Here is a 13752-nt window from a genome sequence, read left to right on the forward strand (position 1 = left end):
GTTATTCTGATAAGTATGATAACTTTTACTCAAAGCCATGTTGAAACTTAGGCTCCTAACTTTTATAAAGCACTCTTTCATTTATCTTTCAAATACTGCTTTTTTTTTCTCACAGCTTATAAAATCATTTAGGAGTGTAGTATGTAGAAAAAAGGATGATACAGCTCTGGAGAATTTAAGCTTTTGCAGTATTTTAGCACATGGTCTGGGGTAGGAGGGTCTCTGAATACCATGGACTAAATATTTTTTCAAATTTTCAAATGGATGGTGGCTGCAGAAGTAAAAGGGATCTAATTTCTGAAGGTGAAGTCATAAAATTGCACCTGACAAGCATGAAGAACTTCACATAAAAATAATTATTGATATAAGCAATATAATCTGTGATAGAGGGCAGAGTGTTTTAGTGAACCAGACACTTGAGGAAGGACAGTGGTCTCATTCTGATTAACAGTTATTTGAAAGCCATGTATGAGCATTATTGTCACCTTCTGATCTCCCTGAGCCTTGGACACATCTGTTAACACACAAAAGCTGCAAGCCCTCCCCTGTAGTATCTTTCTTCATGCTTTACTTGATCCAGGCTAGCCAACTAAATCAGTTTTTAAAACAATGCAATAGCATTCCTGCCACCTGACGTGTTTTCCTGCAAGCAGATGTTGTACCAGATGTGGGTGTGGATCTTTGTAAGCTTGAAGGAACATCTCAAGTGAGTGATTGCAGAGTCCATTCTGCCCATGACAGCCTTCATAAATAATGTTTATGCAGGCATTTCTTAAATGCAGGCTGCAGGCAGAGTGGTGCCTCTGAGCTCTGCACAGGCACAGTGCAAAACCTGAGTGCACCATGTGGTGCTGTGTGCTGGGGATTCCCTTGGTCCCAGGCAGCCAAAAGCAGAGGTGAGCAGCAAGCAAGGCAGAGAATCTCTTCTCTGAAAGCCCAAGGCATTTGGCACCCTGCTAGGCTGCCAGCAGGCATGAGCCCTCTCCTCAGGGCACATTTAACATGGCAGGTGTCAGACACTCAAAGAAAGCCCCACACTGATGCTTTGGCTGCCCCTTGCAGCATAGCAAACAGCCAGGGGAGGCTTCCAGCTTGTGCTGAATGCCCCTCAGCTAGATCAATACTGCCATGTCATCACTGCACGTGAGGTGAAATCCATGTTCTGACTCTTCCCTTGCAAAATAAAGCCTATGCTGGAGGTCAGTGTTGTGACACAGAGCACACTCATAGATGGGATCATGACTGGGGCCAGGGCCCTTGGCAGACAGGCAGAGACCTGGTGAGCCATGGGAGTGTAGGTCTTGGTGCTATTGCCTCAGCCCTGGTTCACATTCAGTAATCCTACATCTCTTCTTCCCCCTTTTCTGGCCCCTGTGTCATCTACTTACTTCCAAATTAAGCTTTTCCTTTACATTTTCATCATCACACACGTGACAGGAACATAGATTGCTACAGCCATATGTGAAGCCTCAGTTGATTTGCAAGTGTGAACCCATAGCTCTTGGAATGCTGCATTAAATGTAGTCCATTACCAAAACATAATATATTTGTTCTGGAGCAATGATCTCCATAGCACATTGCTATGCACACAGCTTTTCTGATTTGTGAAGCACCTGCTCTAAAAATGCTGCTGTTATACAAGAGCCTGTACATGTGAGCTGCAAAAGAGAGACAAATTAAGACTGAAGATAATTTTGCTTGTGCCAAAATGAAGGGGATCACAGCAGTTACCCAAAGGGAAGAAGAAAGGGAAAAATATAAAACTTAGGCTGTTTGGTATCATTGACACAGATGAAAGGAAAACAAACCAAAAGCTGACAAAACAACTACTGGCTTCAGCAGGAGTCTGGATGATTTGTATTCAGAAGTTCATGAAATTCAGTCAGAATCACCCTATGATGACAAAGTTGTCTTTTACACATGAGAAAAGCAGTGAGACTTTACTATCTATTTGTGCTTCTGAGCTAGACTGTCAGGTCCTCTAGGTCATCTGGAGAAACCACATTGAGTTTGAGTAGAATGGTTTGAGTAAAATGCTCAGGTGAGGTTCTGGAAAGGATCTGCTCTCTTCCAAAGGATCACAATTCTTAAAGTTCATTCTGATGCCCATGGTCATGAGTAAAATCTGCACTCATTCTCAGTGATCCCAGGGAGAAAGCTGTAGGTGAAATGGGTCTTGATTCAGGGATGTGTTCCCTCCTGTACTTTTCAATGTAAGGTTCAGCCACTTCCCACACCTGCGAAACAAGAATGAGAAACAGCAGAGTCAGAGGCAAAGAAAATATCAGGTAAAACATCAATGCTCAATGAGTTCAGGAAATCCCAAAGAAAAGCTATTGGGTGAGATATGTTGTGTGGGAGGAGCAGAACCAGAGAGGCAGACAGAGCAAGGTTTAGGGAAGAGCACGTGGAGGGAGTTGACAAGGGATGGGAAAGGACTTAAGGCAAAAATACTTTGCCTTGTCTTGTTACCAGGCTAATGCTCTGTGTGCAATAGTTGGGAGAGAGCCACTGCCACTTGCTACAAAACCACCTGAGCATGAAGAGCATTGGGCAGCAAAAGCAGCAGCTGGCACGGACAAAGAAAAAGAGTTCTAGACAATGCTGTGCACAAGCTGAAAGCCAGCACTCACCTTCTGCTCCACCAGCAGCCTGTGAGCTGCTTCAATGTCTGGGGCCATGAAGCGATCCTTTATCCAGGGCCTGGAACGAGAAATTGGGCAAACATTAACCCCCACTGCCAGCAGCTGCTTCCAGGCAGGCAGCTCTGGGGAGAGTGTTTATCTGATCTTACCTCACCACGGAGCGCACAAGGTCGTAGACCTTCTCCAATGGGGTTGTTGTTCTCAGAGGGCGTAGGAACTCAATGCCCTGGCAGGCAGCAAGCAGCTCAATAGCCAGAACTAGGAAACCAGAACAGCCAAAGGGATGTTTGGCAGGAACAGCTTAAGGGGAGGTTTCCTCTGTAAAGCTATCCCTAGCCTTTGTTTTCTCTAATATGATACAGTTCAGGCAATGTGAAAATCCACATCCCCCAGAGAGCCAGCCCAGAGGCAGGATCATTTCATGGATGATGCTGGGGGCAGTACCCAGCAGTTCAGCAAGCAGATTTTGGGTGCTGTTGTACAGACCTTTCAAGTGTACCAGGAACTCCTGGTCACCAGAGTCTTAAATTCCTAGGAATCTCTTCCAGGGTAAATTGAATACTCAAATTAATGTTCATCATGAATCAGAAAACCTCTTTAGCACTGAGAAAAGAGGAGCCTGAGCTGAAAATGAAAAGTTCTCCCTCTGAAACTTGCCAGGGCCTCCATGAAAACACCAGTAAAATGAAAGTGCTTTGGTCTTTCTGGAGAAGTTTGCATTGTATCTGCCTACATATATATCCTGATCATAATTGGTATTAACTCCTCATTTTCATGATTCAAGGTCTGTCTGGAAATCAGAATTTTAATTTTACCTTGTTCCACATGTTCAATAACTCTCAAAGCTTTTCTTGCAGCCCATCCTCCCATGGACACGTGATCCTCCGTAGCAGCACTGGTTGAGAGAGAATCCACGGAAGAGGGGTGGCACAAGGCTTTGTTCTCAGACACTGCAAAAACCCAGCACAATGAATGAAGGACAGAATAGGCAAGAGACAGCAGAAGATAAGGACAACATGGAGATAAGAGCCTCTCCACCACCTTGGGTCCAACTATTGCTCCTCTTTTGAGGATGCGTCAGTATTTTACCTGGACTGAGTAATTTGTAACAGCTACCTTGAAAACTACCATTGCCTCTGGAAACAGTAACCAACAGCAGTCTTTAGATGCAAACATTACCCAAATATAGAACAACGGAAGAAGAGCAGACAGCATAACTGAAACACAGTCCTGATCCTGCCTTTTGTTCTAGGGCAGCTCTCTGTAAAGAGCATTGGCTCGCTCTGGCTTTGGTCACAAATATCACCTCTCCTCTGCTTTCAAGAATACAGCAAGAGATCAGCATCTGGTCTGCTCGTGGCAGCTGAAACACTTTCAGAACTTCCTCTAGAAAGATGGGGGAAATGCAATACAAACACTCTACCTCCCTCACCTCACTACAAGGCTGCCCATGTCCCTGGGGGTGACACATACCAGCTTGGAAACCCAGGTGCAACATCTGCATCCAAAAGCAACAGGTATATGGCTGCAGGAGAGGCCTTAGGCACCATTCAGTGACAATTTGAGGCTGAGAATTGCTCTTTAAAAGAGAAAAAATGAAGTCTGCATTCAGAGCACTCTGGCTGCACTGGCCTTTTCTTTCTGAAGCTCAGCAGGATGCTGTGTAATGCCCTCGCCAAATTAGCGGCTTCAGAAAAGCAACAGGAGCAACAGAGAGGTGGTGACACCAATTGCAAATAGGCTGGAGTGACAGGTCCAGTGATTAGTCTAGGACCAGAGCCCAGCTGGCACATTCAGGCAGGTGACAGCAGGTCCCAGAGAGGCTGTGTGTGACCACTGCAAACAGCTTGGTCTGGCAGGCATAGAGCTGCTGGAGTGGGGGCAGACACATCCAGCAGTGTTGCAAAATATCTGCACATTTTTTCAGATTTATCTATTAACCCTGGGAGTGAAAAACATTAGCTGGTACACAAACAACCCAGAAACTGGAAGAGTGATTTGAAAAATATTGGTGAATGAAAAAAAAGTTAACAAAAATAAAAGGAACTCAAACTCCAATTCAGATAAAATCCTGGCTGTTTTGATCAGGATGAGATGATTTTGACCCATGGACTTCTAGTGTCAGCAGAGGCAAGGCTCTAATTTTCATTTCCCACAGCAGAAATTACAAACAGCCCAGAAACTGTCACTCCAGATTGCAGAAGTGTCCAGTGAAAACTGAAGCCATGCCACTATCTGAGGCCTGGGGCCATCCAAAACTCTCTGCAGCTAAAAGGTAAAGCTTCCAGCCCTTAAACACGGGGATGAGCATTTCAGCTCTTCTTCCAGACCCACTTCCCAAACCAGCCTTTAGACAGGATTCCTTTAGCACACTGATTCAGTTAATTCACTTGTTTTTTCTGCAGAATGTTTATCTACACATTTATCTGATATCCTCTGTTCCTGTGTTTGTAACTTTAAAAATTTACTTTCTTGTCATAGCATGTTTATCTTTATATTGGCTCATGCTTCCCTGAACCTATGAACTGTAGTATCCTAGCAGCCAGCAGGCTTCTTGTTGCCTTAGCCATGTCCCAGAGGAAACACTGAACTGATATTTAATTTCAGTGTGCTCCCCCAAAAGCCAGCCCTGAGAACTCTGTTCTTCTGAGGACTGTGGGGTCTGACACTGATGTGCTGACCAGGCTGTCACACAGAGACACCCAGTACTGAGGGCATCAGGCCACCTTTGAGACAAGCCTGCCCACCAAAGTCCACTGAGAGTTTGCATGCTCAGAGCACTGAACATGCCCAAGTGTCAGTGCAGAATAAGGAAACCTGAACTGAAATAATTGCAGATACACCCAAATGTGCTCACACTTTACAAGACAGCACAGAACATATGGAAAAGAGACAGAAAACAGGAGCCAGACACCTTTGTGTCTACTATTAGATTATGTCTGTCTTGAAAAAAATCAGTCTTTCTAGCTTGTTGTGTCTATGGTATTGTCAAGCACTCACCCAGGGCAGCTGCTGTGCAGTGTGCAATCATGAAGCCTGAGTTCAGACCTCCTTCAGTGACTAAAAATGCAGGCAGTTCACTGAGTGAGGGGTTGCAGAGCCTCTCAATTCTTCTTTCACTAATTGCAGCCAGTTCATGCACACCGATTGCTAAGTAGTCCAGAGCCTACAAAAGAAGATCTCATTAAACCAGATGTCAAAGCAAACAAGGAAAAATCCAAACCAGATTTTTTTTTCCTTTCTTCAAATGCTGAATTACCTTTGCAGGATATTCACCATGAAAATTTCCTCCTGAAATGGTCTCTTCTCTCTCAGCAAACACCATCTTTAAGGAGAAGTTAAGGCCTACATGAGTGAAATACAGTTTACATGAGTGATATCTGCCACTAATTGGAATACCTTAACTGAAGGAGTGTTTGTGCCAATAGGCTTTTATTTGCAAGCACATTATATTTCATCCACACTTCCACTCTTCAGGAAATGAAGACACAATCCCAGTTCTTCAAATCTGTAGGTACAATTTTGACATGTATTTTTTTCAAATAATCTACATAAAGGGAGATCTTTGATTGAGGGTGCAAAAACCCCATGTGTTCAGATCCTAGCACAGATTTTCAGTTCCTTGATAGAATCTCTCCACAACAGTTACAATAAGAAATAAGGCTTATCAGCAATTATATGATGCTATGTACAGCATCATTACAGAGCTGACAGAAATGCAGCCTTGCATTACAGTGCTGACAGAAATCCTTCAATGTAGTCATAGGGAAAGGAAGAGAGGTTGCTTTTGCAAACAATGGCAGTAATTGACCAAATCCAGTTATGACTTTTTTTGCCTCCTGTGCAAGTAATTATACAGAAGAGAAGAATAAAAAAGGCCAAGCAGAATTTTATATGGTTATAAAGTAATTGAAAAGATACAGGGTTGTCTGTGGCACTGTTGATTTCCGTCGTTATTATGTCCTTCACAAAGGCAATTGTATCATTTACAATTCCATGGACCTAGAACAAAAGACATTAGTGCCTGAGCTTAATATCTGCACTTAGTTCACCTTCAGGGTGCTGACTGAGGTGCAGGGACCCTCTTTCCCACCACCCACTCGACTTTCAGACATGGAAGATGGTCTTGGATTTGCTTTTAACATCAGGAGCATCACTGTCAATCCTAGACACTTGAAAGATGGTATTTACTATTATTATGGCAGTTTTGCCAAAAGAGTAATCTGAATATTACATTCTTTAATTATTTGTGTTGGTTTACCTAAACAGAAGATGTTTATTCAGTGGCAGAAGGGTTCTGAGGGAAGAAGTAGCCTTACAAAGACTCACAGAAAACAAAACCTCTTTTTAGTTAATTAACTTCTATTAATTCCACTGATTTAATGGCTTTGCTCCTGCTAAAACACATAGGATTGAGCTCTTCCAATGTGTCTGAGATCCCACTCTGTGTTGGCTTTTGGAAACATCCAGTTCATGTTATTAACACCAATGCAGAAGAAAATCTGCAAGCATGGAAACCAGAACTTTTCCTCTGCTTCCCCTGGCTTCTTCCAGACCTAGACACAGCTTTGTTAGATGCTGCTTGATACGTGCATGCATGTGATCAACAAATAACACGTCTCCATTAACACTACAGTGAAGCCAAGAAGAAGCAAAATAAAGCCACTTCCTCCAACAGTGTCAGACAGCACATAACTGACTGTATTTCTGAGGTGGATATTTCACCATAATGTATCCATTGTTATGGAAGAATTCAAAAGTCAGTGTTTACCTGAGGGCAGCAGCGCATCGTGTACGCATCCTGAACTCGGTCACAGAATCTATGGCTCTCTAGAAGACACAAGGTGGGCAAAACCCAAATATTGCTTACACAAAAGCATTGTGTCCTGTTGAAGGACGCAGCCTGTCTTGGTAAACTGAGAGGGTGAAGGTTAAGATTGTTCACCTGCTATTTCTGATGGATGATGGTCAGAATCCAGAAGGGACCTGAATCGAAAGGCCACTTCAGCCTGCCCTCGGTGCGGGCGCACTGCATGGATATCTAGTAAGACAAGTTAGACTGTCAGGCTGTGCCTCTCTTGTCAGGAGCTGTTAAGCAAACAGGCAGAGAGGTTCTGGTACCCACCAGTGTCAAAGGCCCTTGTTGTGCCCTTCAGCACTTCGAGTGTAAGGGCAGCAATGATGTCAGCTTGCCTCGCTATAGCCCCGGCTCTCTCAACCGCCTCACATCCCAGCGAGGTGATCATTTGTGTCCCGTTGATGAGGGCCAGGCCCTTCAAAGGGAGAGCAGATGTTCAGCAAGTTCATTGCAGCTGTTCCACACACTGTGACAACTCCCCGTATCTGTGATAATTCTCCTTCTCACATGAAGGAGTTAAAGATCTTTGCCTAGCTTTTTGCACCATCCTGAAATCTGATCATCTTTGCTACATAAAGTGTCAATGCTCATGACCCCATCACTGCAGACACCCTTGGAGCACCAGTAATTCCAAGCAAGTCAGATACTTGCTTCAAGTCAGTCATCTGGCCTCCTGTTATGGCCAAAGGGTAGATAGGTACCTTGCAGGCACCTCTTAGACAGCTGTTTCAGGATGGTATAAAGTGTTTTCTGAAGAAGTCTGTGCTGTCTGTCTCCACTGACCACAGAGCCAATCTGAACACCAAGCTTGGGTCTAAAATCTCAAGTCAAGTAGGGTGACACTAGGAGTGGTGAATCCCACTCCTGACAACACTTCATCATTATCCTTCTGAAGCTTAATTTAAAATTATTATTAATTCATGTAATGCTCTTATTGTATACATAAAGCAAATAGTGATTGACTATGCTTATTTTCATCAAGCAGGCATCATTATACTTTATTACCTCTTTTGGTTTCAAGGTAATTGGTTTCAGTCCATGGGCTTCCAGGACCTGTGAAGGAGTTAAATGCCAAGGCAGTTAATGAAAAATACTTTTCAGTCACTGAAGTCACAAAACAAAGTCACTACAACTTAAATGTTTCCATGAACAGAAATATTAACAAATTTCTGAACTGATGGGAGAAAAAGAGCTTTATATCACAAACATATATTTTTTTCTGCTAGACTAAATAAAGGGCTTCCAAACAAGTACCTCACTTCCTAGTGCCAATACAAGAAAGTAGCAGGAGCACTGAAGCAAGATATATGTCACTATGAGAGCCCATTGACATCCACTGTGTTCTACATAATTAAAGTAGGCAATAAGAAAGAAGGCTGGAAACTCCTTGGGAAGTCAGTTCTGCCTATTCACTGCCTCATACATTTTGGCTTGGCGTAAATTATTCCTAATCCTTTCTATAGAAAATCTCTAGTGACAGGAGGAGTCCTATCCAGTTTATTCTGTAAATGTCTATGCTTTAGAGCAATTGCTCTGTGGGAAATGGAGAAAGAACACAACCTATTTGTCATTTAATCCTCTCACCCTGTCCAAGAGAAAAGGTAATGCATGTCAGAATTGTACAGCTATAACTTCTGGTCTTGAAGGTCCAGGACACACTAGTCTGCTTCCTCCTTACTCCTCTCCCTGTGTAGTCCTCAATCCTTCTCCAGTTTGATAGTGATGTACACTGATCAATCTATGAATGAGTCTGGTATTCAATGGATAGGAGTTACAGGTGTAGCAGAACAAACCACCATGAAAGACTTTGGAGAGGCCAGACTTTGAGAAAGTTAATGCAACATCAATCTGCTGATGTGTTAGTGGCAGAATAACAATGGATTAAAATCTAATTCCATTGTAACATTTCCATCTTGTGAAGGAGAATGACATAAAGGCACCTTGTAACCCCAGTTAATTTACCAAAAGTGAAATATCCAAACCTAAGTATTTACTTTACTAAAATACTACTAAAGCCACTATAAAATCAGTAGAAATTTTACTGCTAAGATCTTGCTTCTAGAACATCTCCAGGTACTCTCAGCATTTGAGAGGTGATCTTGGATTTTTTAGAAAAACATTGATGCTCATGGAGCTGAAGATACAGTAATAATTCTTTCATAGTCAGTATCCTATCTGTTTCTCCAGTTCATAAATGATGTCACTGTGGTATCTTGTATAGCAGTACTATGGCATGACATTTTTTTAGGGTTCAATAACATGCTGCTTATTTATGTCTGCTCCAGTGACATGTGGGTCAGTTCCCATATTCTCCATGGATCCACCTTCCTCAAATTAGAAAATGAGTAGCTAAAGGCAACCTAGTCTTAATTCAAACTGGTAGAGAAAATCTAAAGACTTTTACATGTTATTAATCTGAGCAAAATAAATTCTCTCTTTCTCTCAAAGCTACATGCAATTTGAAAAATGAGTCAGCAAGCAGAAAAAAACCCACAACTATCAGCTGCACAAATCTTACATATTTAGCATCAGCCCAGCCACTCTTCGGGGACCACATCTTTCCCTCTCCAATTAATCCCAGAGCAAGATGAGAGAGAGGGGCCAAGTCTCCACTGGCTCCAACTGTCCCTTTCTCTGGGATATAAGGAAGGCAGGATGCTAGAAAGAAAACAAAAAGCACTCATTTTACAGCCTTCCCTTGGTACACACCTTGGAAAACAAAGAATCCAGCTCATAAGTGTGGTCACAGTAACAGCCTACAATCATGAACAATGGCACCAACAGGACTACTCTCATTACAGCTCTAGTCCTGATCTCTCACAACTACCAAGTTGAAAGACCAACATCTACATCTTGGCCCACTGAGCTACACCATTTAAAAAAACAGTTAAAAGGAAAAAAAAAGGGAAAGCAACATTTTCTTTAGACATCTTTTTACCATTAAACACTTCAATAACTTGCTCGAGGGTTTCTAGGGATATTCCACTGTATCCTTTGGCTAGGACATTGATTCTCAGTGCCAACAGCATGCGAGTTCTCTCTGGAGTCAAAGGTTTCCCCACACCTGAAACAGTAACAGAACCCTCTGGATTACTCACCTGCTACCAACAAGAGCAGAAAAGGGAAACACAAAGCAATCTCTCATTACCTGCAGAATGTGAACGAACCAAGTTCACTTGAAGCTCCCTATGGGAAAAAAAAAATATGTTAAGCCTCAAAAAAAGTCTCATCAGGTTTTATTTTTCACAAAACAGAAGGAATTCCTGAAGCAGCTCTCTTATTTAACCCCAAGCATAGGGTTGAAAAGCTTCCTCTGCTTCCTTTCCTGAAAAGAAAGAATGGAGAAGGCTGCACACACAACATACCTCAGATTACTGTTTGGGATGACAGTCCTGGCAAACTTTCCAAAACCCGTGGTGATTCCATAAACAACTGCAAGAAATGTACACTGCTGGTTAGGGAGGGAACCTGATGAAGTCTTCTAAACATCTAATAGTTAAAAGCAAAAATATTTACCTGTCTGTTCCTTTACGATTCTTTCAATCACTTCTCGTGATTTTTTGACTTTAGCTTCAGCTTCGGGAGAGAGCTAAAACATAAGTAGTTTAAATATTAGCTCATTTGTCATTATTTAGCTGTAGAAAAATAAACATGCAATTTTTAGTTGCATTTGTTCAGAATTTTTACCTTTATCTTGTAGAGTCCCTTTCCTAAATTGACCAAGTCCTCCGTTGTTAAGCTGTTGCCATCTAAAGAAATATACTACACCAAAGAACCACATTTTAATTTGGGATATGGATACATACAAAGTTGCTTAATAATCAGTATAAATAAAAAAATACAGTTAAAACTCAGCAATGACAGGAAGTTTCTTCAGGCTTATTCATAAGACAGGAACCCGGCTAACAAAAACATAATGAGCACATTGTAGTTTAGTTTCCTAGACCCAGCCAATCTAATAGCCCCTGCTTTTGTGAATGCTGCACTGGCTGAACTCTCAGCATTTTCAGGGGAGTAGCAGGATTTATTACTGGGTTTTAAAATCATTGGTGATTCCTACCTGTTCTGGTTCTCGGTATTTGCTGTATCTGAAAGTTTTGTAAAGGAAAAAGGGCAGACAGGATTTCACAGGCAGTGACCACTCAATTACAGCTGGCAATGTATTTTAACAATGAAGGATCTAAAAATACAGGCCATCTAGAAAATTATAAATCTGTAATTGTAAGAACTTCACAAAGCACTCAAAAAGGATACAAATGAACTCCTTCTGGCTGAGATGGTATGAAATCTGGAGACATTATATCTCCTTCTATAACTAGAAGAAATATGCAGAATAAACATATACAGTATTAAATTGCATTCTTCACATAAGTTAATTTGTTATTAGTAACAATTCACAGCAATAAGAATTCTAATTTCCAGTTATCATCCCTGAAAATACCTGCATGCTTCTGGGAAAATAACAAGGAAGTAGGGATTTAGTTAAGGTATTCCAAAGGCTAAGGCAGAATAGCTTATAGTATATATGACAGCAGATACAGAAGATGTACATAGAATCCTGTACCTTCTAATTCTTACGTACTTCTGTTCCTAAAAATTAAATATTATTAAATTATTGCATTTGTCCATGGAAACTGTAGACAATCTCTCAGATGGAATTTTAGATGAATCCAGATAAAGCCACAATTTGCTGACTCAGATGAGAACACTGTCACTCTACAATGCAATGCTTAAGGCTTTGCTTACCAACTTCAACAAATTCATTGTCCTCTAGAGCATCCCCCACGGTATCATCAAGATCCAGCAAGCCAAGTCCCTTGCACCTTCGAATGTAAAACTTGACTTCTTCCACTGAGGCAAATCCCCCGTTGTCAGGTTTGTTTTTCATGTACCGTCTCACAGCCTCCTTTCCCAGCCACTGGATGGTGTTGGTGGAGCTCAGGCACGGCACTGCCAGCCATTCTCCTCGGACGTGCACTGTGTACCTCGGCATGCTCGCTCTCCAAAAATTCTTCCTTGACCAAGAAGGGCTGCAGCGTGCAGCAGCCTCACATTTACCATGCAATGGCCTGAAGAGCTGTGCCTATCTAGAGCCCAGTGTTGCAATAGGATAGAGGCAAAAACCCACCCTCAAAATCCTCACCTTTGTAAATAAACGAGATCAACGCGTTTGGTTGACTTTGTCCAATCAAACCAAACCCAGGGAACACACCCTTTTCACAGAAAAGGCACAACCCCCAGCTATTGCCACAGGAATTTTATTCCAAAGATCACATCAGGAAAACAGAAATAAACAACCAGGACCTGAATTTTATGTACCAGGTATAGATAAACTTGACTAAGATGCAGAGCAACTGTTCTAAAGATGTAAGGGTTTATAAGAACTAACAGCTATTGCCTGACAGTGAATCACACTTGCAAAAACCAAGGGACAGGGTTGCAAGAGAGACACCTTGGGAATATGGGTTGCTCATGGCAGCTAGGACTGAAAGAAGATTGTATTACACTCTTATAGCTCTATCTAGAGCAGAATAAAAGCATACAGTGGAGGCAGCAAGCCTGCTTTAATCAGTCCCATGCTCAAGTTGAAAACGTAATTTTTTATTGTAGGTAAGAAAAAGATTAATTAATTGCTACAACCTTTTCCCTTATGCTCTAGAAGATATTACTAGAATAGGTATCAACAAATACTAGGCCACAGATGCACACTGTTATGCCTGGTGCTGCTTCCTTTGCAGGCAGAAGATGCAAAGAGGGAAAGATATGGAGGTAGCTGTTGAGATGGTGCCAAAAAACAGTTTAGCAATAACCATGTACACACAGAATCTGAAAATACCTCTAGTTTTAAAGGCAAAACAGTAATAACACTTAGTCCATGCTTCCCACACTAGTGTAACTAAACAAATGGATTACCTAGAGAATGTTAACTTGGGACCCATTGGTCACAGACCCTGTCCCAGCAGAGCTACCTAGCACCATTCCAGAGAAAGCCATACCTGACACAATTTTCTTTTTTCTCACTCTGACAGCAATAAACCAGGATTATCTGGTAGCAAGAACTCTGCCAAAGCACTGTATATGATACATGGGCTTTTACAACAAAAATGCAAATTACCCCAAAACTAGTGACATAAGGCATTTATAAACAAAGAACACTTTTCATTGCAATCTCATAACTTAAACCAGAGCCTGTTAACATCAGATATTCCCTCTTCTGACCAGAGCTCATGCTCACATATAGAGCTGGGG

General features: G+C 41.9%; 1 protein-coding gene across 1 annotated transcript; it reads right to left on the bottom strand.

Annotated features, from left to right (window-relative positions):
* Positions 1–1925: 1925 nt before the first annotated feature.
* HAL (histidine ammonia-lyase) lies at positions 1926–12626 on the bottom strand. Its single transcript, XM_079304854.1, has 20 exons — positions 12250–12626; positions 11758–11818; positions 11564–11591; positions 11191–11265; positions 11020–11092; positions 10869–10935; positions 10652–10689; positions 10442–10567; positions 10022–10161; positions 8509–8556; positions 7771–7918; positions 7591–7686; positions 7417–7475; positions 6567–6647; positions 5905–5970; positions 5646–5811; positions 3461–3595; positions 2795–2903; positions 2634–2703; positions 1926–2237 (listed from the first exon to the last, which is right to left on the bottom strand). Exons 1-20 carry the CDS (start codon positions 12494–12496, stop codon positions 2088–2090), a joined length of 1983 nt encoding a protein of 660 aa, XP_079160980.1. The 5' UTR covers positions 12497–12626; the 3' UTR covers positions 1926–2087.
* Between the last annotated feature and the right edge of the window lie 1126 nt (positions 12627–13752).

The sequence above is a fragment of the Erithacus rubecula genome (genome assembly GCF_903797595.1).
Source record: "Erithacus rubecula genome assembly, chromosome: 4".
Lineage (NCBI taxonomy): Eukaryota > Metazoa > Chordata > Aves > Passeriformes > Muscicapidae > Erithacus > Erithacus rubecula.